Raw genomic sequence first — 24,781 nt, 5'->3', positions numbered from 1 at the left:
GACAGTACTGGTCAAGACAAAACAAAACAAATTTCCCCTCAGAAAAGTGCCAAAATTAATCATTTTAAAGTAGTTTATGTCAAAATTTTACTTGGATCATTTTACCAACTATCTAATGCCTATCTACACCAAATTTCAGGCCATTCCATTGTAAGACCAGGGTACAGGGGGCCAAAATATACCGTTTTGGTCTTAAGATGACCCAAAAACCTTAACAAAATCATTTAAGAGACAGATATGGGAAAATGAAAAAAACGTCCGAGGGTATTGGCCCACTCTACCCTTGTGCCAAATTTCAAGTCATTCGGTTGAGGAACAACGGAGATACCGTGTTCTGAAGATTTGACAGGAGAAAGAAAGAAACATTACGAATACAATATATTTCACCATACCTATGGTATGGCTGAAATATAATCATAGTACAAATGTAGTGTGGTAGTAAGACAAATATGTATGGACTTTTCGTGACAAGGTTGAAAATACTGCCAGGACAACTTATGAGTAAAGGTGATCGAAGCCTTTCCGGCCAGGAAGCCTCGCTTATGCACCTTACATGTTTACAATGCCTTGCTCCGTAGCTCTCGAGTGACAAACAATCAAATGCTCAGTTGAAACTCGGACCGATCAAAGTGCACATCGCGCTAACTGTATCCGGACACGTATGTATAACATGCACTGCAGTTATTCTATATATAACAAACCAACGCTGGGGCGCACCAATGCATCATTGTTATGTTTATAGTTATATTTCAGCCATACCATAGGTATGGTGAAATATATTGTATTCGTAATGTTTCTTTCTCCTGTCAAATCTTCAGAACACGGTATCTCCGTTGTTCCTCAACCGAATGACTTGAAATTTGGCACAAGGGTAGAGTGGGCCAATACCCTCGGGCGTTTTTTTTTTCATTTTTTTCATATCTGTCTCTTAAATGATTTTATTAAGGTTTTTTGGTCATCTTAAGACCAAAACTGTATATTTGGGCCCCCTGTACCCTGGTATTATAACCGAATGAGCTGAAATTTGGCACAGATGTGCCTTGATAAGTCCCCCATATAGATTCAATATCAGTTTTGGTGTACAGTACAACAAAATGCTTATTTTTGCGATTTTTTGACCAATTTTTGACCAAAAAAGGACACTTTTGGCCCCTGTACCCTGGTATTACAACCAAATGAGCTGAAATTTGACAGAGATGTGCCTTGATAATGCCCCCATATAAATTCAATAACACTTTTGGTGTACAGTACAACAAAATGCTTATTTTTGCGATTTTTTGACCAATTTTTGACCAAAAAAGGACACTTTTGGCTCCTGTACCTTGGTATTGCAACCGAATGAGCTGAAATTTGACACAGATGTGCCTTGATAATCCCTTCATATAAATTCAATAACACTTTTGGTGTACAGTGCAACAAAATGCTTATTTTTGCGATTTTTGGCCAATTTTTGACCAAAAAAGGACACTTTTGGCTCCTGTACCCTGGTATTACAATTAAATGACCTGAAATTTGGTATAGATAGGCATTAGATACTTGGTAACAAGATTCAAGTAAAATTTTTGACATAAACAACTTTAAAATGATTAATTTTGGCACTTTTCTGAGGGGAAATTTGTTTTCTTTTGGCCTCCTGACGTGACCTTCCGTGACCCCGCACAGAGCCACACCTGTGCGCGTCAGCCGGAGAGTTAATTGAATCAAAGACCTAGCCAATCAGCGAAGAGGAGGCCAAAGGCTAATTAATATTCATAAGCGGGGCCTCATGATCCCGTATATAGCAGTGTTCCCGCCAGGGGGAGCAAAGCCCGCCTAAGGCTCTCGCATTTTAGACTATTCAGAAGGCTTTATATTGTATCAGTTCTTAGGGGCATATCTATGATAATCGCAGCAGTCACTTAACTTCTCTTCAGGAGTTTAGCGTAACACTGTTTCAGGTCAAACCGTCAAAGGCAACTAAAAACAAACTTTAACGTTACTGAGTTCAACAGTACTTATAACTTGTTATCCGAAGTTGAAACGCTAGCGATGGTATTTTCGCTGCGCTGTTAGCTCCGTGCGACTGTTGTTGACGGTCTTATAACGGTATATTTTGCACCCCTGTACCCTGGTATGAGTAACATTTGGTATAGATAGGCATAATATAGTTGGTAAAATGATCCAAGTAAAATTTTTGGCATAAAGTACTGTAAAAGGCTTAATTACAGCACTTTTTTTAGGGGAAATTGGTTTTCTTTCGTTCTCCATGCCGTGACCTTTCGGACGTTCACCCCACAGAGCCGACATCTGCACCTGCGTCTAGCCGGCAGGAAGAGTTAATTCAATTAATGGTTCAGCCAATCAGCGAAGAGGAAAGCGAAGGCTAATTAATATTAATAAGCGGGACCACACAATACGTTAACTTGAAGACTCAGGCCGTACAGACTTCTCGCCAGGATTTTTTCAAAGCGTCGGACAGGGGTCCGGGGGCCGCCGAATGTCCCTGGCGGGGTCCAGGGGCAGGGCCACTGTGGGGGGGACCCAGGTGGGCGAAGCCCCCCCGGAAGCTCTTGCATTTTAGGCTATTGAGAAGGCTTCTTTTATCAGTTTTTTTAGGGCCATATCTACGATAATCGTAGCAGTCACTTATTTCTCTTCAGCAGTTTGACTTTAAAATATTTCGGGTCAAAGCTTCAAAGACAACTAAAACCTCATAAACAACAAACTTTACTTAGCTCAACAGTATACAAAAATATTGTACGGGTTGCCATCCTTAGTTGAAGCGCTTATTTATAGCGCTAGTATCTTCGCTGCGCCGTTAGCCGCCGTGCGACTTTTGTTGACGGTCTGATATCCCTACGTCGCCGCCTCGCTGATATTCCCACGGACATGTTTAAAAAAAAAATACCCAGCAAAAAACGCTGTTCTGCGTCAAATTCTATTCTATAAAACTCAGTGTTACAGTCTAAATATTTTGTAGAAGCACCGCTGTAGGAAAGAAGGTCCAAGCAATGTAAAACATCACGTAGCATGAAGTTCGCTGTCAACTGGCACACAGCACATGACTGTTTGAAACTCTAAGTCTAATCAACAGCCGTGTTTGATTGATAGCCGGCGGTCCTATGATGAATTCGGCGAAAGGTGCGTTAGTTAGAAAATCTGCGTTTAGTTTTGATACGTAATTATAAGTTAGACAGTGGCGAGAATGATTATTTTCTCATCAATATTTCTCTTCAGAATTATTTGAACTTAATTGTACATCTAAACAATTGGCTTACCTGTGCAATGTTTATATGATTAATGATCAGTGTACTGAAATCATGTGTAACGTATGGCTCCTAGTCAATAGATCAGCATTTTCTCTATAGTGACCACCTGTCTATAGTGGCCACATTTCCTAGTGCTGTTGTTGTTTGGCATAAACTTTGAACATTTAAATTGTTAGTAACTTTAAACTGCCAGAGTTTCAGCCCAATAAAACACTCTCAGCGCCAGGGTATGAACAGACTGACCAGACAGACGAAAATAAATCCTCGAACAAGGTTCAATCGTATCTTCCGGGTCTGGCAGGAAGTTGTTAAACTAAAATAAGAATAGGCTCGATGGTTGATTGCATACAAAGTAAAACAGTTTAACAGTTTTACAGCTTGAAGAAAACAAACGCTCCTACAGTACCTGCACCTGCTTGATAATTATTAAATCGTATGCCCTACTTGAATAAAAAAAGTTCCTTGCAATAATAAATGTACCCACATCACAAGGAGCTTATACTTTTTTAAACTTACACCTAGTTATCGTACTGAAAATTGTTAATGACATTACATGAAGTCATTCAACAATTTTCAGTCATGATGAAAATTTTCTGAATGGAAGGTGTGATTATTGTCATTTTCTGAAAAATAGAAGCAAGCTCTGTTTTTACCTGGAGTCAATTCACAATACCAGTCCACTTTGGGGGATAATGTACTGTTAAGAGGATGTTCCATTTTTGCGCAGGGGTGATTTGGAACAGTCCAATGTTGCGTGGGAAGGGGTATGGCTGAAATATGCTGTATTTGCTCTTAAGCAAATGTCGGCCTTTCTAGTTTACGAGGTCAGAGGAAAAGACATCGGGGGGAGAGTTTATCTATACAATAAAGGAATACATGGGAAAGTTCAATCTGAGAAAGGATTTCTATTCATCTTGAAGTATTTGTGAAAATAAGATGAAATAAATTACACAATTTACCAGGGAGCTTGGTCTCTGTTTATTTATCTAATCTTTGACTCTTTGTAATCAGAATCGAGAGGAATGTAGTGGGAACTGACAAAGGCGCATTTTACTCTTTTTAAGGTCTTTTTGATTGATTGATGTATTTCAATCTTAAGTCAACCTATTTCTAAGATTTCTACTTGGTAGAACAGTAGGTGTTGATCAATATGAAATCGACAAAAGTATCTGAATGGTTGGAACATCAATGTTTAATTAAGACGTTTCAAACTCTATTCACCACTGTTTTATATAAGTACAACAAACATAGTATACTTTAGAAGAGAGTACCAAGGTCAAGGTTAGCTCATTGCATATTAACCATGGGGATTAAATCTTCTTTTTGTGCAGTCAGTATTTGTGAAAAAAGTAATAAGCACACATGTAATATAAGCCGTTTTAGTATTTATATTTTTGATAACAGGTATCAGGAGTAACGACCTGCCATGAACGAGGACGAGTTTCTGAGTGCTGTATGTGGGGGAGACGTGCAGACCGTGAGGTGGAGTCTTCAGGCTGAGAGGGACGTCAATCAGAGGTTTAACTCTTTGGTAAATGCAGCTAATGAGTGTTATGGACTTGGGAGGTTGGCGTTTCTATCCCCCTTCTTATCTCACTTTGCTTGTGCGGACTCCGTATGCAGATTTGTCGTCGGCATCACATGATTTTTCAAACGAGCGGAGATTTCAAGCAGTCCGACTCCAAGTCCTTGTTATCATGTGTCCGATCCAGGCAATTCCAATAAGAATGCACAGTGTTTCCAGTTTCCAATCGAACTTTGTATACATGTAAATGTGTCGTGCGATTGCATTAACCATATCTATCTGTGTGGAGTAAAGGATTGCATATCATCATACTTATATACTTATACTTTATTCAGAAAGATGTGCAGTGTAGTACAGGCTGTTCATAGATGTTTCAATTAATGATTGTTGGGAAATATCTACTAGTCTTATAATGTTTTTGATCTCCTGCTTGTGCTCAAAAGGCCATGTTGGGTTGAATATATAGATGACATCCATTCCCGATTCAATTTTCGGACGTTTCCAAAGTAAAAACGTTTTCAACCATACTGTAAATCATACATAGCAGCTGCAAAATTAGCATACATATGCCTTAGACTGACAAAAAATGTTGAAAAATTGATACGAAATAAAAGTAATGTCATAGGATGCCAAGAAAGTTGTTTTAGATGTCAAAAAAGAAGATGTGAAATGAAGACCATTGTTTGGTATGTACCATATTCTGTGTGTTTACTCATTTGTTAAACAGTCATGACCACTTACGTTTCATAAAGAGGGAAACTTTTTTGGCCAAATATTTTTTTATTTGCACGCTCTCATCAGTTTTAGGGCTCCAGTAGGACGCCATCCATACAAAAAAGCCGTGACAGGCCGGGGTTCAGTTTCAATGGGAATATTTGTAATACATTCCAAAGTTATAACTATGTATTTTAAAGTGACTGAAAGTTATATTTCCTGTAAAACTTTAGGTTCTACAATGATGGACAGTAATAACGTTATGCTATCCTTGGAGGACTGTTGGAGTCCACCGATTTACAAAACGGCTTCATTTGTTCCTCCATCTGTTCACTCAGCCTGGCCTGACCGCACTCCATGTGGCCAGCACGAAAGGGAACACTGAGATGGTGAAGCTGCTGGTGCAACTCGGAGCTAATGTGGAGGCGAAGGACAAGGTAAATACCGAAAATCATCTCATTTAGTCAGAATAAAGGGGCAATTAAAATTGTTGCGAAATGTTTACCGGTCTTAGAATATTTCCCGCTCTCTTGGCTTAGACTCATTAGCCATAGAACCAATAGGCAAATGACAAGGGTTGTATTTCAAGTTAGTAGGAATATTTGTACTACCTTCAACAAACATATTAATGTATCGTATAGAAGTGACAATTGCAAATTATATTTTTTGTTAAAGTTTAGATTTTACAATGATGGACAGTCATTATCGCCTGCTATCCTCTGTTGTTTATTTTAATCCGGCGGCTTACAAAACGGCTTCGTTTGTTCCTCCGTCTGTTCACTCAGTATGGCAGGACCGCACTCCACATGGCCAGCGAGAACGGGAACACTGAGACGGTGAAGCTGCTGATTGAATTTGGTGCTGATGTGGAGGCGAAGAACATGGTAAGTACAGAAAATCATCTCATGTAGTCAGCCCGCGATGATGATGAGTCAGAATAAATGGACAATGAATGATTGCTGGGGAATGTGTACTAGTCTTCGAATGTCTCCTGATCTCTTGGCTTAGGTCCATTTGCCATGACAGTGGTTAAATTTCAAGTTAGTAGTAGTAACTGTACTATCTTCGACAATAATACTAATGTATCGTATAGAAGTGACAATTGAAAATTATATTTTCCGTTAAAGTTTAGGTTTTACAATGATGGACAGTTATTATTGCCTGCTATCCTCGTTTGTTTATTTGAATCCGGCGGCTCAGAAAACGACTTCGTTTGTTTCTCCGTCTGTTCACTTAGTATGACAGGACCGCACTCCATGTGGCCAGCGGGAACGGGAACACTGAGGTGGTGAAGCTGCTGGTTCAACTCGGCGCTGATGTGGAGGTGAAGGACAAGGTCAGTACAGATAATCAGTAAGAATAGTAAGAATAAAGGGACAAATAATGATTGTTAAGAAATGTTTACTAGTCTAGTTCCCTGATCTATCGGCTTAGGCTAGTTAGTTAGCTATGACAAGGGAAAAATTTTAAGTTAGCAGGAATATTTGTACTACCTTCGAGAATTGTCTATAAATGTGTAACTTATAGAAGTGACAAATGACAGATTTATATCCTGTTGAAGGTAAGGTTTACTGAAAAGTGGGAGAAATACACGGCGAAAACAGAGCGGATTAGAATACCTGTTAGCATTATATCAATCAAGTAATTGCGATTTTAGCAGTCGAATAGTTAGCAGTTAAGTCGCTAAAATTAGGTTACCATCAACAAATCATGATTGAAGTGTTATATATGTTATCGGTAATTCTATTTTAAAGATCGCTATTCACTACTAAAATCGCAATTATTTTATCAGTCAACATTTGAGACAGTGATGTTTACTAACACCGTTACAGAATGCAATGAACTACAATTTTCTCCCACCGCTAAACTTACCAACAATTAACAATATGAAACAAATTAACATTTATATTTATGCATATGTATATACAACCTAGTATTAAGTAAGATTACAGATACACATACATAGACATTTGACCAGGATTTAAGATTTCTTTTACGGAAAGTAAATCAAAAATACGGAAATGAAAACATTGTACATGTATAAAACATGACTTGTTGATGAATTATTCACGTACACGTACACAGGTTTGGACAACACCACTGGACTGGGTACATTTACAATAATGTGCAGCCAGAAAGTTTTGCTGTCCTTTGGGGGTCTGTTTGAATATTTGTACCAAACTAGAATTGTCTATACATTGGCTGATAGAAGTAACAATTGACAATGTTTCCTGTAAAAGGTAAGATTTCACTGAAAAGCGGGGAAAATACTGGACGCAAACAGAGCCCTTCAAGTGCAAAAACATAGACACACTATTCTAGCAATTTCTGACAGAATAGAATACTTGTTATCCTACATCAATCAAATAATTGCGATTTTATCAGTCAAGTAGTGAGAAGTCGTTAAAATCAAGGTAACTTTAACACATCAAGATTAATGTCTTGTTTTGTTATCGGTAACTTAATTACCTTAAAGATCGCTATTCATTTACTCAGATCGCAATTATTTAATCAGCCAAAATTGGAGGCAGTGATGTTTGTTCTCACTGTTACAAAAGGCCGTGAAATACTCCCTTCCCTAACCGCTAAACTTACCGACTTCAATATTAAACGAATTTACATATATATTTATGTATATGCATATATAACCTAGAGTTGATAGTACAGATACACATGCATAGATATTTAATCTGGATTTAAGATTTCTTTAACGGGCAGCAAACTAGAATAAAACGGAAATGAAAACATTACTACGATGAATTATCCTCGTACGCGTACACAGGATGGGACAAAACCACTGGACTACATACGTGACCAAGACCTCAGACGTGTCCTGAAGGTAAGAAAATTCTTTCAAAGAAAAGAATTTTGATAGAACGAATACCATTATGATGGTCTTTTTATGGATTCAACATTATTTACATTTAAGAGCCTACTGCACACTGTTACGTTTTGTCTTCTCGATAAAGTTATTTGAATCGTGATTATAAATAAATAGGTGGATATTTTGATTTTGCGTTATTGATAACTTTAGCATAAAGCGAGGAAGAAACTAGATTCAGAAGAAGACTGCATTTTCGGTTAACGAAAGTTAAGCGTTTGCATTGACCATCCAGAACCTGGCCACAGAGGTTTCCTATCACAAACTGATGAAACAATCCGGTGGGGTGAAAGTCAACAGGTTTAAACTGTGCATCTGTGGACCACAGGAGGCTGGCAAATCTACGCTGAAGGAAAGCCTTCAAACGGTACCATCTCTTTTTTTCTAGATTTCCTCTCCATTTGAACTTTTCTTTTAGGAGGAAAGGAGACATAACTTATACAAAGAGACAGCTTTATATCATATCATTATTACCTTTGCCAGAATGGCTAAGGTTATGTTTTAGGCTTGTGAGTCTGTGTGTCTGTGTGTGTGTGTGTGTGTGTGTTAACAGCATAACTCGAGAAGCCTTTGATGGATCCCAATGATATTTGGTAGGTGGGTAGAGGTCGGGAAAACGAAGGTCAAGTTCGATAATGGGCCCCCTAGCGGCTTGCTAAGGTACTGCAGCAGAACCTCAATTTTTTATATCTCGTGTTCTGGACATGCTGTGGTCATGATTTTTGACTGGTAGATAGCCCTTGGGGCAGAGAGTAAGTGCTGTGAGTTTGGACCCCCTAGCGGCTTGTTTGGAACTGCAGGCGCCGGTTTCCTTTCAAACTTTGGACGAGAATAACTCTACAACGTGTTGACGGATCGTCATGATTTTTGGTATGTAGATAGAATGAGTGATGACTTACATAATGATATACTAATTATGCAAATCAACGGCTGATTTGCATAATTAATGAGGAAAATTTATAGATCCACTGCATTCCATGATAGGACTTTCAAACTTGTTACATATGTAGCTGGGAAGGAGAGAAAAGTCGATGGATATCAATTATGCAAATGATGGCCTCATTTGCATAATTAATGAGAAAATATGAACATGTTGACAGATCATCATGTCTTTTGGTATGTAGGTAGCGTAAATGAAGACCTACATAATGAGATACCAATTATGCAAATCAACAGCTAATTTGCATAATTAATGACGATATTTTATAAATTCAAACTACATTCCACAATAGGACTTTAAAACTTGTCACATATGTAGCTGAGAAAGAGAGAAATGTCAATAAATGTTTATCATGCAAATGATGATCTCATTTGCATAATTAATGAGAAAATATGAACGTGTTGAAGGATCGTCATGATTTTTGGCATGTAGATAGCCTAAGTGAAGACTTATATAATGTGATACTTATTATGCAAATTAACAGCTAATTTGCATAATTAATGAGAAAAAGTTCATAAATCCACTGCATTCCATTATAGTACTTTCATCAAAGTTTTCACATATGTAACTGAGAAAAAGGGAAGAGAAAAAGAGGTGTATTTAAAGACTTTGAAAGAGAATAAGTCAAGAATGGATCAAAGGATCATCATGATTTTTGGTATGCTGATAGATATCGTAAATTGTAACTTGGGATCTAATTTGCATAATCAATGCCGCAATTTTATAAACCAACTCCAAGCATACAATTATAAAGAAAATGAAATGAGTAATGCATTTGTCTACACACATCATTCTACATAACAAACCTGGTTTATTTGGCAAAGGTATGTGTTCGTGGAACTCTAGTTTGATATATACTATTGTGTATGGAAATGCATCATTATGATTGCCAGTTGCTGTTTCGTCACTATATTATTCCCATCTTTCAATGTTGTTTAATATTAGACTAAAACAACGTTCTATAATGGGTTTCAATTGATACAATTCTTACCGGTACGGTACCAATTACCGGTAAGAATGGTACATTCGTTATGGAGTTAAACCTTCTCTTTACCTTTCTTCGATAGAATGCACTTATAATGTTTTTGCAATCCATTTTATAATTCCATGTAGGGACCTCTCACAGCCTTTTTCCGGGATCGAATGACTCCAGACCATCAGCAACACGAGCCCACCCCTGGTGTGAATGTGGGAACAACCAACATTCCCAGTGTGGGGGAGGTCAGTGTGTGGGACTTCGCTGGACAGTCGGAGTACGCAGTAACCCACAGCATGTTCATGGATGCAGAGAACACAATCTTCGCTGTACTGTACAGCATCATGGATGATATCCGTACACAAGAGAAAAAGGTGACTAAAAATGTATCCTCTATATAAGTTAGGTGTATTACTAAAATATTATGTGTCAAGTCATCTAAATAACTATTGATTTCGATAATAACTCACAGGTCCACTGGTGGCTGTGTTTCATCAAGTCTTGCAACACAAAGAGTAAACCTAACGTCATCCTCGTGGCCAGTCATGCGGACCAGACTGATGCAGGTTTGTTACATTACATCATGGTTCCTGTCATCTACTTACAAGTTACATGTACAGAAACTGCAAAACCAAGGACATATTGTATTCAACAGAATGCTATTTAACAGTTCTTATGGTCAGATGTCCTCTCAATATAACCTTTGTCCACATATCAATTTCATCTCCTCCATATATGTTATTTCTAGTAGGACATCAAAAGGCATCTTCCATTCTTAAGCTGATGACATCAGAGTTTAAGGATCATCTGAACATCTCAGACGAAGTGTTCCTACTTGACTGCAGAAAGACTCGTCAAACTGACATGTGGCGTCTTAAAGATCTTTTGACAAGACTGAAGACCCAGCTTCTAACAGTGAGTGGTGTCGTCTTGTTACAGTATTCAAAGCCAATTTCAACATTTAATCTAAACATTTTAGGCTAGAATTTTTCGGTAAACATTCCTACTGTATGTACTTGGCTGTACTTATGTAATTTATACAGGCGTAGATTTACAAGATAATGCAGAACATGTGGCAGGATGATTTGTGTATATTTTACAACTCAATTCCATTGTATCTGACGTATACATCTGCCTGATTAATTATTGTATTCAACCAACGTTTATTTTCATTATATAGCACCAGCGAGCCATGCCCAAACTGTGTGCTGAAATCATCAAGTGCCTACCCAAATGGACCAAGGAGAAGTGCAGCCCAAAGCGTCCCGTTTTGAGATGGACAGAGTACAAAGAGGCTGTGAAGGAGATCGACCGCTTGGCTGAAGAAGATTTTCTGAAGGCGTCTTCGCAGTATCTGAATCAGCTTGGAGAGGTAAACAATCGCTGATACGTTTTTGTTCGTCTTTTTGCCGTTAATAAAAACATGTAATTGCTATGAATTAACTACTATTAGCACAAATGCATTCTTCATGACTATAAAGTCTTAAAAAAGTAGCAGGGCAAAGTGACTTGTTTTTGTCATTCACAAGGCCATGTAAATGATATTATGATTCTCCAAAATGGGCGTTCTTATCAAATCATTTATTTTAAGTGTTTGGGACACCATCATACAACATTTTGTTAATTGTAACAAGAAAAGTCTCATTTGTGAATATTAGCGTTTACACCAACTTTCTCATGTCTTTGAACATCTAACCATCAAAAACTATACTTCTAGCTCTTGATTCTTGCCACCGGGTAATATCTGAACATTGATATGTTTGTCATGGCGTCACAATGAACCCGGAGCCGGTTAGGAATCAGGCAACACAGCTTGCGAAAACAAGGTTGATAAGCAAACAGTGGTTAATTTTTGTGATCTCATACCAAAAGACATTACAAAATCTGATTTTTTGCTTCTCAAAAGAACGTTCTTTATCTTTGAGAGTTGCAGTGCAAAGTTCCAAGTCGGCTGACATGTTCATTGTGACGTCATGACAGGTATAGTCAATGTTTGATCTAATTACCTAGTGGAAAGCTTCAACATCTGGAGGTATGATTTTATGAAATTCTCTGTTCAATAACATCAGAAGTAAGTATATATTGTGCAAGTATCTGTGTTATTACACATCATTATTATGGCTCAATGTAATTTCATGGGAATTTTAATTTTGACGTCATTCGTGTCTTAAACACTTTCAACTATGCAATATTCATGATACTACAAATGCTACATGTAGGTCATTCACCACTTGTCACATACACGTTTTTTTTTTTTCTTCATTGTTCCAGATCCTGTTTGTCTCCTCAACTGCTGAGCCCATTGTTGTCCTGGAGCCCAACTGGCTCTGCACTGATGTCTTCGGCAAAGTGATGGCACCAGACAGCTTCCAAATCCATCTGAGAAGAAGTGGGGGTATCGGTGTCGTCACAAAGGAAGAAATCCAAAAAGTGTTCAAAGATGTCGCCGATGTCGATCTCCTGATCACCCTGCTGCAAGAGTTCCAGCTCTGTCACACATTTGATGGACAGGAGTTCATCATCCCCGGGCTGCTGACACAGACCATGCCTCCAGAGAAGTGGCAGCCGACCGCAGACCCCGCCAAGACCGTGTACTTCGGCAAGCAAGTCCAGTGTGCCGACACCACCGACATGTTCTCCTCCGGGTTCTTTCCCCGTGTGCAGACCCGCCTGATGAGGCAGATGAAGAATCCTCCACTCCTGTGGAGAGACGGAGCCAAGTGTTTCGACTGTAACGTGGAAAGTCTCATCAAGCTCTCTCCAGACGGCCGTGCGGTCAACATCGGTGTGCGAAGCGAGCAGGCCGACAAGCCGAGCTGCCAACAGATGCTCCAGCTGATAGAGAACATCTTAACCAACGAGCTCGACGAGTGCAGCCCAGGCACCACTACAGAGGAGAGGGTGCTCAGCGCTCGTGCACTGAGGGAACACAGAGAAGAAGTCTACTCCTACAGCATTGATGAGATTGACAAGGCCAAAGCAGAGGACGGCGTCGTCTATCACGACATCCTTGGCTTCTCAGAAGACGTCGATGACCTCCTGTATGGCGGAAGAGACGAAGAGGAAGAGGAGCAAGGAGCTGTTGGAAACACAGCCAAGCAGATGATCGTGGGCGGGAATCGTAACACTATCATCAACCCAGGTGAAGGTTCGGTCGTCAACGTGTATCATGGTGCCGTTGGTGCCGTTGGACAACTGCAGCTAGAGGATAATGTGTCTGAGACTAGCCCAGATAGGCTGGCTCTAGAATGAGGCATTGACAATTGAGGCAGTTGATGATTCACTAGCTAACTTTTGCAATGGATAACTCACAGCAAAATAGAACTTGTATATCATCAAAATATTTTTGTCGTCTACTGCTGCAAATGTTCACTTGCAATGCGACCAACGAACTCTTTGCAGAAGACGTCGATGACCTGTACGGGAGCAATAACGTGCTTTTGAGAGCAGGTGATCATGCTCACATCGACATGTCATGCAAGGTAATCTAGGACAGCTTCAGTTGGAAGGAAGTTTGCCAGATGATCTGGGACAGCTTCAGTAAAAGTAAAATGAGTCTGATGACCTTGGTCCTGTGACTTCAGTTGTACGGAAATGAATCTGATGATCTGCAACAAGTACAGAACAGGAAGAGCATTTGTTCGGTACTTTGAACAGCAAATATACCTGGTGACTTTGAACGGCAATAGCCACATCGTTATCAACGTAGTTCACGGTGAAGCAATCAACATTAGGAACATGTATCGATGTGCCTTTGCAGAACTGATGATAATGTAACTGAGACTAACTCAGCTTACTCAGAGATCTTCCCATGGAATGAGACAGCTAGGCATTTAACGATTTACTGGCCATGGATAATCAATGTACAGCAAAATGCACTTGATATAGGAAAAATGAGCCTCTAGTCTTTCTACTATGGACAAAAAGGCTGTCATTTTTTGTTGTAAATGTCTAATCGCAGTACATATGACGTCCAGACATTTTACATCAGTGTAATATATATGTCAACCATTAACGCATTCCTCAAATTGCTATTAGATCAGTGCATTTATTATGTTTACTGGGGTAAAGCTAACTTTGTATTTGTTTATGATTTAAGATTTTCAGGCAGCATATTGTTTCTAAGAATGTGATGATGAGAACCGGAACAAACCGGATGGAATCCATTGTTAATGTTACTCCAAAATGAAAGTCTCATGAATTTCAGACAATGAAAATGCATCATTTACAAGAAAATGTAACAGTTGTCATACGGCACCATTTTGCCATTTACCACATATCACACGTTTATTAAGACCAGTGTAAAAAGACCTCAGATCTCCATAAAATAATTTGAGCTTTAGTATTTCTATTGCTTCATATTGTCTCATTGATTATGCAAATAAAACTGTAATTAGCACGATCTTTTATTTTGGTCGTCTTTATTGCTAAATGCATGCATTGTATGTGTATATATATATCCTTTAATATGGCATAATGATATGTTAACATTTCATCATACATTATGCAAATGAATTCAATATTTACATAATCTATGTACACCTTTAATTAACGTCACAAATAGGTTATTTACATTATTACATGACAATTTCACATTAAGCATACAAATAAGACTCATTTGACAACACAATTATCAATTATGCAAATTACGCTCTTCTTTGAATACTATTTTGTACATCTGTCTAAGCAACCTGCATGCGAATATCATGGGAATTAGTTGTTCCTTTATTTACTTGTCCCTATGGTTTCTTTACTTTGTGTTATAATTTATTTTTGTCATTTTACTTGATAAGACTCTCAATTGCAAGGAAAATACAGCTGACTTGGCAGCTGACTTGGCAGACTTAGACACCAAGAAGATAACCTTTATAGTCATCGTTTTGTTCAATTCGTTTAAGTATAGCGGAATTTTCATATTTTGACGATTTTAGCCCAATATGTGACATTATGACGTCATAATTACGTCATATTACCAAATTTACAGAAAATATACAACTTTACTAGTACATTATCCCCACCAAATTTGGGGATCGTAACCCAAGTCGTTTTGAAATTACGAAGGGGAGGGGTCAAAAGAGCCCGCACCCACCCCCCCACCCCCGTCCCAGGAATCCCGAAAAAGCCTGGTCTAGATAGGGTTAATTACGTGACTTATGACATTTCACTGTTTGTTTGGATGTGTCCACTGAACAATGGCTAAGGTCCAACTTTGGCATGTTAATGAATTGACTTACAAGTGTTTAGACCTAGAAGCCTTGGGATAAGAAAACAGTAAAAATTGGCTCTGCAACAGGATCTACAGTCAAACCTGCCCGAGCGACCACCTCTTCTCAGCGACCACCTGGCCATTTCGACCGCTTTTTCTCGGTCCCGATTTTTTTCCCATTGACTTAAGCATTAAGCGACCTTTTCTCAACGACCACCTGGCCAACGCGACCGCGACCGGCCCAAATTGGGACCCATAACGACCGCATCATTTTCAAAATTGAGGTTTTCATCGATTTTTGATGATAACTAGCGCGATTTTGTGCCGAAATCGTTGTAAGAAAATCCAAATTTAGTTAGAAGTTTTTTCTGTAAATCTATATCATAATAAAGTGAACGAATGCTGACACGTATATAGCCTTATACTTTTTCAAGAAAGATCTGTTAACTCATACCTTTTTAAGAAAGTACGTGTGAGTGCTTTTGTCCAACTGTACTGTACATTTACCCGTGCGTAAGTACGCTATATCGGGACGTACCGGGCATCGAATTCGAAAGGTGCACCGTAGTTATTTCAGATCAAGAACATAGCGACGCATAAAGGCTTTTTTTGTAGTTAACTGACAGCATCAAAGTTCCCTTACTGTCTAAAACGTTAGTGTACAAATACTTGAGCTTTAAAACACTGTATTGTACAAAAACTCGATAAAAGCTTGGGGTTAAGTTTACAATTTACAGTGTGCGTGTTGTATTTGACATTAAAGACCTCGCTTCTTTGTGTGCGTGCAGTGTGCTTGCTATTTGCCATTAAACACAACGGAACCATTTATACTTTGCATCGGGCATGTTTTGAGTCGATACTCTTCTCAGCGACCACCTGTCCAAATCGACCGCTTTCTTCCGGTCCCCCGGGTGGTCGACTTGGGCAGGTTTGACTGTAGCATAGTAGTGGTATCAACTATTGCCATTGTCAAGAAGGTTAATGTTTTGGGGAGCGTTTCCAACAATAACCTGCTCATCTGGACTTGAAACACAAATGCAACACACATCAATGTGACCACAAGGGGAAATTGGTGACAAAAGCACAAAGGTGTCACAGTAAAAACTGCCCTCATTATAATACAGTCCTGTAAATGAATTATTTTAATTAGATGAAAACAATTATTGTCTAATATGTACAGATCATTAGCAGATATCAATTGGCGCTAACAAGAGCTTGTAGCCTTCATCATTATGCACATGAAAAACATATAGTTTCATTGCAGTAGTATGTACCAAAGTGCTGTATTTTCTCCTTAACAAAATAATATTGGGTGCAATAAAACCTGATGACGTTATCCATATGACCACCAAAAAAAAAAGATTTAGAATTCTTTCATGCCCATCTATCGATATCCGTTACTTACAGTTCCATTATTTTTTAAATTCATTAATGAGAACACAGTGGAAAGTACGTCGAAATGCCGATTCGGCCAACCCTGAAACCTTACGCTATATCTTGCACTGTAACCTCATTTGTAGATTTCAAGTATCAATGTTGTTTTTAATATGCCTATGCATCCTCATCATTATCATCAATAGCAACATACTGATTTGATTACATGTATGAAATCCTTGTAGCACTGCAAAATTCTTGCAAACATTGGAAAAAGGTCGGGCTCAAAAAGTTGCCTACATTGCATTTAATCAAAGTGTCAGGAAGGTCTTCCAAATGAATGAACTTACATGATATACCAGATAATAATTCTTTTTTTAGTTACTACAGTAACTAACGGGAGGTGGCCCAACATTGTACGCTTTTTCTTGCGCTCAAACTCATGGCGCTCCATCGCTAGTTGCCTGAGAGTGGTCAAATTTTGATGACTGAATTTTTTACACATAGATTTGAACAACATACTTGAATAAGAAATGCATCCATGTGGTTCATGAACCTTTCGCGCTGCGTGTTACAAGCGGCAAACACTGTGAGACAATTTCGTGTATGTAACCTTCCAATTTTGTGCTACGCTGGACAGTGTGCCTAACTTGGTACGCTTTTTTACATTTTGCTCTCTTCAGAAGTGGTAGATTTAAGTACACAGAAAAAAAAATTAATAGTATGATATTTTAGCTTTTGTTTGACAGTAAAATCGTGACTGTATGTACTTCTTGTCTCACATGAGGAAGGCTCTACCAAGAACAATCCAGCTGATGTTTTTACGGGCAATGGGCTGAATGCACTGATTGTGAATGCCCAACTAAAAAAACCATTACGAAAAAACGACACCTTCAACATCAACAAAACTCTGTCTGATTATATGAAAATATCATCTACATCTCTCTATCAAGTCTTATTTTCATAGACAGCACGAATCATTTGTTACAGTCAAATAAATCTTTGGAGCGTTCTCTAGTCTGCCACCTTCACGGCCACACTCCCTTGGGAGTAAAATGGTGGCAATGTTTATGTCGCTTCCTTTTGGTTGCTTTTCTACTCAACAAACATTTGAAGACCCATATTCATAGTGATTTATGGAGCTTTATTTATGTGTATCATGGCAGTTGTGTGACTGCTTGGAAGAGTTCGTATAGTTAGCGGCACGAGCCACCAATACGCAGAGGCCGATGACCGCAGTAATTCAGCACTGTCAATATTACTGTTAGAATTCTGTTTTTTTTTAATTAAGTAAATACGTTTGGAATGCAAATTAAAGCTGTGCATGGACTTGGTTTATTTACCTTTGTAATCAGCATAGTCAGTGGCAACAAACACGGTGTACTTATGGATGATAAGATCAGCAAAAAATCCGTGCCATCTTACGACGGGAACCATCTCAGGGCGGCCCCCGTTAATCTATTTGGAAGACTTTGCTCAGAACTCAAAATACTTTTTGTGCAAGGAGACTGTTTATGACAAAATCAGTACATTACCAACAGGAAAAGTGGCATTGTGTGACATAAATATCCATATATTATTGTAGGGTTACAATTTTTTTTCGGAAATGAAGAAAAATTGATACATGCACACATCATCCGTATACTATTAGGCAAGTCTATTTATGATTATAGTCACCCTGAGAAAGACAAATTGTCTACTGGTAATGTATGCCATAGTTGGGTGTGTATCGCTATATGGTACTGGTACAAAACTGATATTTCTTGCTGGATCAGTCCTCTCACCATATACATATCTGAGCAACACCCTACTAAAGTATGCACCCAACTTGCATGGGCCTAACTTGAATCACATTTTGGATTTTGAGAAGTTAAAGTGCACTCTTTAATGACGAAAACAGTACCTTTCAATTAGAAATGCATGTAAAAACTATGTAGAATTACCTAAGAGTTAAAAACCATCACTTTACATGGGCTAGCTATCATAAGCAGGTAGTCCAAACTCTTCTGGACGGAAATCCTCTAGCGAGTTTAAAACGAGAGTGCCATTGGTGCAGAGACTTCGGTCCAGGTTTGGGTGTGGCACCATGACAACCTGCATCCCAGCATTCAGTGCAGAGTCCACACCATTCGGTGAGTCTTCAAAAGCCAAGCACTGAAACAGAAAGAAACTTTTCTCAATAAAAATGCCCTGCAAAATATACAACATGTTTGTGTCTCTGTATTGTATTGTATACCCGATAAACTGTCTCATAACGTAACACACCAATAATACAGTAAAAATACAGGCTGCATATTCAGGCAGATTTGTTTGAAATACTCACAACGAGAAGGACCTCTATTTCAGGTTTTTGCAAGTGTAGTGGGTTCTTTAATGTTTTTGAGATGTGGCTCTCCTCAAACACAGAGCCCCCATGTAACGTCCTATTAGAGGGACATTCATACAATTTTGGCTGCAGTTACATGTACATGTAGGTACAATTGTCACCTCAATTTCACCTGAGTCTAGCGAGGTATGGTGATCAACATCATGTGCATTCCCATCTTGTATTCAGCTATCAAAAGGGTATGTCACCCTATAAGGGGCGGTATAACCCTGATAGTGTGAAAGCATGTCGACCAATGACATAGTGAGGAAAGTTGACTATTAAGTGCCTTTCCCAAGGGACCGTACGATATTTATCGGGGGGGGAGGGCTGGTGCATTGGAAGTCGGATCAAAAAATTTTTTGATGGCCCTCCCCCCCATCTCAAAAAATTCTAACGTGACCCTCCCCCTCCACCTCAAAAAAATTAACATGGCCCTCCCCCCCGACAGGCATAATCAAACGGGTAGAAAAACAACCGATAAAATAATCTTAGTAATATAGACGTCAGGGCACAAGGGCCCAGTGTTCTCGCCAGGATTCTTTCACAGCGTCGGGGCAGGGGTCCGGGGGCATGCTCCCCCAGGAAAATTTGGATTTTCAAACCCTCTAAAACAGAATTTCCTGCATTTTCAGAGGAAAATTATGCCCTTGAGATTGGATGCCGGTTGCCTTTTTTACTCCCGTTTTTCAGTAATCGACGTCCGCCCTCCCCCAAAAATATGTTATAACTATTAGCTCGGGGAATCAGCAGTCCGTGATCTGGCCCGGGTATTATTTGTCCAGTCATGTCTATATGAAAATTTTTGGTTTTTGATGCTTCCAAACAGGGCTCTAGCAAGTGAGTTCGTCAGCCCATGGAAAAATCCTGCCAATTTTTTTCCGACATTGAATAAAGAATGCCTACCTCGTGCGATCGATGTTGCGCCCTCCCGCATCAAATAGTAGTTTTTCCAGAGGATAAAATAACGGCGCCATCACACCTTGTGTTTTTTTTCTATTTTGCCCGATGATTTTACTAAAATTTATCATTTATCGAATCGGTCGGGTTTTACAAGGCCGCGCCGTCATTTTCCACGAGCGTGCGTTTGTTTCGTGCGACCTCAGGTAACCCCGTTTTCGGCGTGAAATCTTTGGCTCACCGCTGGATTTCTTTTTACATAGAGACCAAGAACGTTATACATTATACGAAGGACGGTGATCTGCTGCGTCTTTGGCAGTGATCAGTGCCGGTGTAGCCTTGAAGGAGTAGCCAGAAAAGACGTCCCAACGTGCTGGGCGCTGCGATCGACAGTCCGTCTGGGGAGGGGGGCGTGCCGCGCCATGTGCCACAGACAATGCCAGTGCACAGCCGACTCGATCGACGCTTGACAACAATATCGCGGCCCCTTTTCTGCCGCAAATTTTGTCCCTTTGAAACAAAAGAAATGTTGTAAATAAAAAATAAAGTGTATAGTTTTGGATTCTTCACATATTTACCGCGCACCGCTTTTGTAACTTAAATATTTGGGGAAACTCAGCCGAGCCGAGTGCATCTTTCCAGAAAAAAATAAGTCCGGAGACGGAATGACGTATGCCTGGCGGGAACGCTGGTCCAGGGCAGCGCCACTTTGGGGGGCCTAGGGGGGCGAAGCCCCCCGGAAGCTCTTGCATTTTAGGCAATTCAGAAGGCTTATTTTATCAGTTTTAGGGCCATGTCAAGATATCAAAACAAAAAATAGTATTTACAATTCTTTCAAAAAAATAACATGGCCTTCCCCCTATCTCAAAAAAAATTAACATGGCCCTCCCCCCACCTCAAAAAAATTTAACATGGCCCTCCCCCCCTAACGCACCAGCCCTCCCCCCCTGATAAATATCGTACAGTCCCCAAGGGCACAACGTCAATGGGGCATGTTAGGAGATCTGAGCCCAGGACCTCTTTGGACTAAGCCACACTGACGCCGCAATGTTTATTTCACTTTAGCCTTAGTTTAGGTGCACACCCCTACTGAACAATGTTGAATGACCTGAGTATTTCTGAATAGTCTAAGTATAAGAACTCGTTCTTGTGAAGTAAGAGCGAGTTATCTTACTACATGCAACTAGTAAGTTAACTCGCTCTTACTTATAGTATATACCTACCTGGGCTGGGTTGGGTTTGTCAGGAAACCTTGTTGCAGGCACCAGGAATGCATCAGCATGAGGCTTGCCATGTTTCACTTCCGGGTCACTGCCACAGGTCACCAAGGGGTCAAACAGCTTGAAGAACTCCCTGTGATTGGTCGTCTTGGTGTTGAACTTCTCCGCGTCCGATCCCGTGGAGAGACCAATGGGGACCCTGTGTTTGTGAAGGTGACGTACAACCTTCTCTGCACCTTGAAGGACATATGAATTCTCATAAAGAAATCTTCTTTAAAAATGTACCAAGAGATAAGTTACAGAATCAACTCCCAAAAACATTTTACACCATGTCACTATTTGGTCGATAAAGGTTACACATCCTAGTAGCAAATATGCCAAAAAAGAAGATATCTCAGGGTCGGAGTCCTCATTATCACTGACAAAGGTAGTGTTGATATGTTGTCATCTTTAACCACTATGTTCATGCAGGGTATCTTACCATTTGACCCAAGACACACCACTGAAAATATTGTATGTTCAACTCTACTTAGGGGAAATGCACTCTTATCTCCCATTCAAAATTGTCTTTTATTTGATGTTGTATTCAAGTTCATCCAACAGACAGGTCGTTTTTGATTTTAGTTGATTATATAGCCTATATTTGATTATTCCTAAGTTTGTAAACCAGCTGCACGTTCACTCTGTTACTTGATTCCTTGTTTATTTTCACGTCGTTATCATTATCTTTTGACTATGTTATTTAGTGTTCGTTATTTTGTATGTGTGTCCTTATTTTTGTCATGTGTAAGAGGAGAAGACTCAGATAAGCAACTTTGCTTTTTGTCAAATCCTCGTTAAATAAATGTGAATAAAAAAAAAAGGTAGTGCATGCGATCTGATAATCTAACCATTTCCAAAATCATATCTAGTTGCTTGAGTAACTGCTTTTTGGCATGTCAGCCCTGTTTTGTAATTTGCAAATCCATAATGAATGAAGACCTTTATTGCACATTTTTGCCCCACTGGGCTAAGTACAGGTCACACGGTAAGAATCACATATATGTAACAATGGAAACAGTCATACACATCTATATATGTGAGGACATGCGTCTAATCTATTCTAGGACATTCGACTTCCTCTCGCTTCTTGGTAATTGTATAAATGTAGCTAGCTGTATGGTTAGTTAGAGTTGGTTTATCAAAAGTTGTCAGGAATATAAATTTCTCTTTACTATTCAAGTATTTAAAGTGGGGATATTTACAGATCACAACTAAATTTATAACTGCCAAATACGACCTCTCAGGGAACAGTACTGTAAATGCAGAAATGTTTGTAATCTGGTTTGATAATCAGTTTTCGTGGTGGCCACTTCACAGCAACCTCAAAACCACCGCAAATATTTCCACTACTGTATCGGTGACTACAGTATAATATAACTCAAAACTACTCCATTTTCTCGCTACCATAAAATTAAATGCATAGTAATTCCCCCTAAAAGATACAACATATTCAGGTACACTAACCAGGTAGCATCTCCGCTGTTGGCATGAGTTCAGCATATCTTTTGGTGGTCCACTCATGGTAATGCTCCTCAGTCATGGGAAGGTCTGTGGGTATTCAGAAGTGAGTGAAATGGAGGAAATAAAATTCAATTCCATATGCAAATACAGAAAACATAATTGACAACATAACTACTTGAACTATTGCATAAAAATGTCCTGAAAAAAATTTAGATTGCTCATCTTTTTCAGATTTTGATCAAAGCAATCCAATAAACACAATTTAAGTTACAAATACAAAATGAAATGAAAGATTGAAGACACCAGCATTTTTATCATTTCACTAATATAGCATTACATCTACAATACTATACACTGTTTCTCAAAATAAAGGGGTCCTAGGATGGGAGGGTCTGTTTAATATATGACTTATCCTGTCACAACAGAAATGAGGACAGGTCGAATGGAAAATGATTCTACAAATTGATATTTTCATCACATGTTTAATGGAAAGTATTAGTCCCTTGTCGATGGTCCTTCCCCCTCCCTCCTAAAATAAAAGACTTAGATCAGCACATGTTTTTTGTTAGGATTGGTCGAAAAATCTTTTCCTTAGCACCATTAAAGGTACAATGGACGTTGTGGATTTGCGGAAAAAGCTGTCCAGTCCGCACAGTGTAACAAGCATAAACCAACCAGTACCTAATGTCTTAATAAGGTATGAGGCACCCTGTTGAGGCGTCATCCCCATCATTTTGGCCTTGATCGTCCAATTAAATGTCTTGCCATACGGTGCCACGAGCTCCTGGAACACTTTGGTGTAGATGTCTTCTGTGTCTGCAGGAAAGATGGGAAAACATAGGTTTGAGGTGAGGTTAAAATAAACAGAAATCTACCCAATCTTACTGCATAAAAGGATAATTACCTTTTTTCCCATCAGTTTAAAACCACACTGCCATAAAGAAGTAGAAGACACTCTTTTGTTAGCTAGTAGAGTAATATGGCTTCAGCCGATGATTAACATGGTCAAGGCGCCTCCTCGATCACGGGACCCCCGTTTTACGTCCCTCCTGGAAGACAATTTCATGGAAAGCTTCATGAGGCTACAGCATCCAGTCGTCCTCGGTTGGGGGACTTCCATCCAAGAACTGACCCGACTGAGTGTTGCTTAACTTCTGTGATCGCGGGATCGTTTGGATCCAACGTGCCACATGGCCAATTATGCCTGAAGGTCTCTCATACACGGGGACCCTCGATTTACGTCACCATCCTAAATGATGAATGCAATCCCTTACAACCTGTCCGAGCTGGGGTCTGTCCGAGCTGGGGTTGACCCTAGACATTGCTAGAATCAAACTCTGGTCTACGGATCCACGCACATCAGTTTAGATGGCAAAGCAGCAGGGTTATCATTTCAGTTACTCAAACAGGTAACCTACAAATTGTAGTTTGAACCGCCCTTGGCTAGGGACATCCTCAGATAGGACGTTAGTTTATTTAACGTCTTATCCGTGGAGGTCCCGTGTTTGAGGACAGCCACACTTCAAGCATGTTACCGACCGCACTTATCAAAAAGAGTAGGATTCCTTCCTCGTGTGATAGGCTCAAACAAATCTGTCCAGATACAGAAGTTGCATACTGTTTGCTCTATGAAGCAGCTTAAAGTTAGCATTACAAACAAATCATACATCACAATTATTGAGTGGACATGACAAAGTGACTAGTTCCTTGAACAGCAGTAAAATTTATTCAATCAATATACAGATATTCGTACTGCTTCCATCACTTATCCTACTAAATTCATTTTGAAATTCACATAAGTGCAGTTCCTTGTCGCCTTGCGTTTTATTCAACTACATATACTCAAAGGCTATGAAATAACACTACAAGCAGCAAGGCATGAGGCATTCAAAAGTTCAATGTGTTCCTTAATATGGTATTTAGCAAAGA

At 39.4% G+C, this 24,781-nt stretch overlaps 1 protein-coding gene across 1 annotated transcript in view; it reads left to right on the top strand.

The window, feature by feature from the left end:
- LOC118427058 (death-associated protein kinase 1-like) overlaps positions 1-24,781 on the top strand; it is a 57,878-nt gene that overhangs the window by 14,789 nt on the left and 18,308 nt on the right. Inside the window, exons 2-10 of the mRNA XM_035836696.1 lie at positions 4,653-4,779; positions 5,826-5,924; positions 6,273-6,371; positions 6,725-6,823; positions 8,270-8,326; positions 8,604-8,735; positions 10,422-10,658; positions 10,757-10,850; positions 11,036-11,199. Of these exons, the coding sequence (XP_035692589.1) occupies positions 4,675-4,779; positions 5,826-5,924; positions 6,273-6,371; positions 6,725-6,823; positions 8,270-8,326; positions 8,604-8,735; positions 10,422-10,658; positions 10,757-10,850; positions 11,036-11,199 (1,086 nt within the window). The 5' untranslated portion in view covers positions 4,653-4,674. The remainder of the gene's footprint in view (positions 1-4,652; positions 4,780-5,825; positions 5,925-6,272; positions 6,372-6,724; positions 6,824-8,269; positions 8,327-8,603; positions 8,736-10,421; positions 10,659-10,756; positions 10,851-11,035; positions 11,200-24,781) is intronic.

Source organism: Branchiostoma floridae, chromosome 12 (genome assembly GCF_000003815.2).
Source record: "Branchiostoma floridae strain S238N-H82 chromosome 12, Bfl_VNyyK, whole genome shotgun sequence".
In the NCBI taxonomy this organism is placed as follows: domain Eukaryota; kingdom Metazoa; phylum Chordata; class Leptocardii; order Amphioxiformes; family Branchiostomatidae; genus Branchiostoma; species Branchiostoma floridae.
Note: the sequence above shows the minus strand (reverse complement) of the source record. Positions and strands in the feature narration are given on the sequence as shown.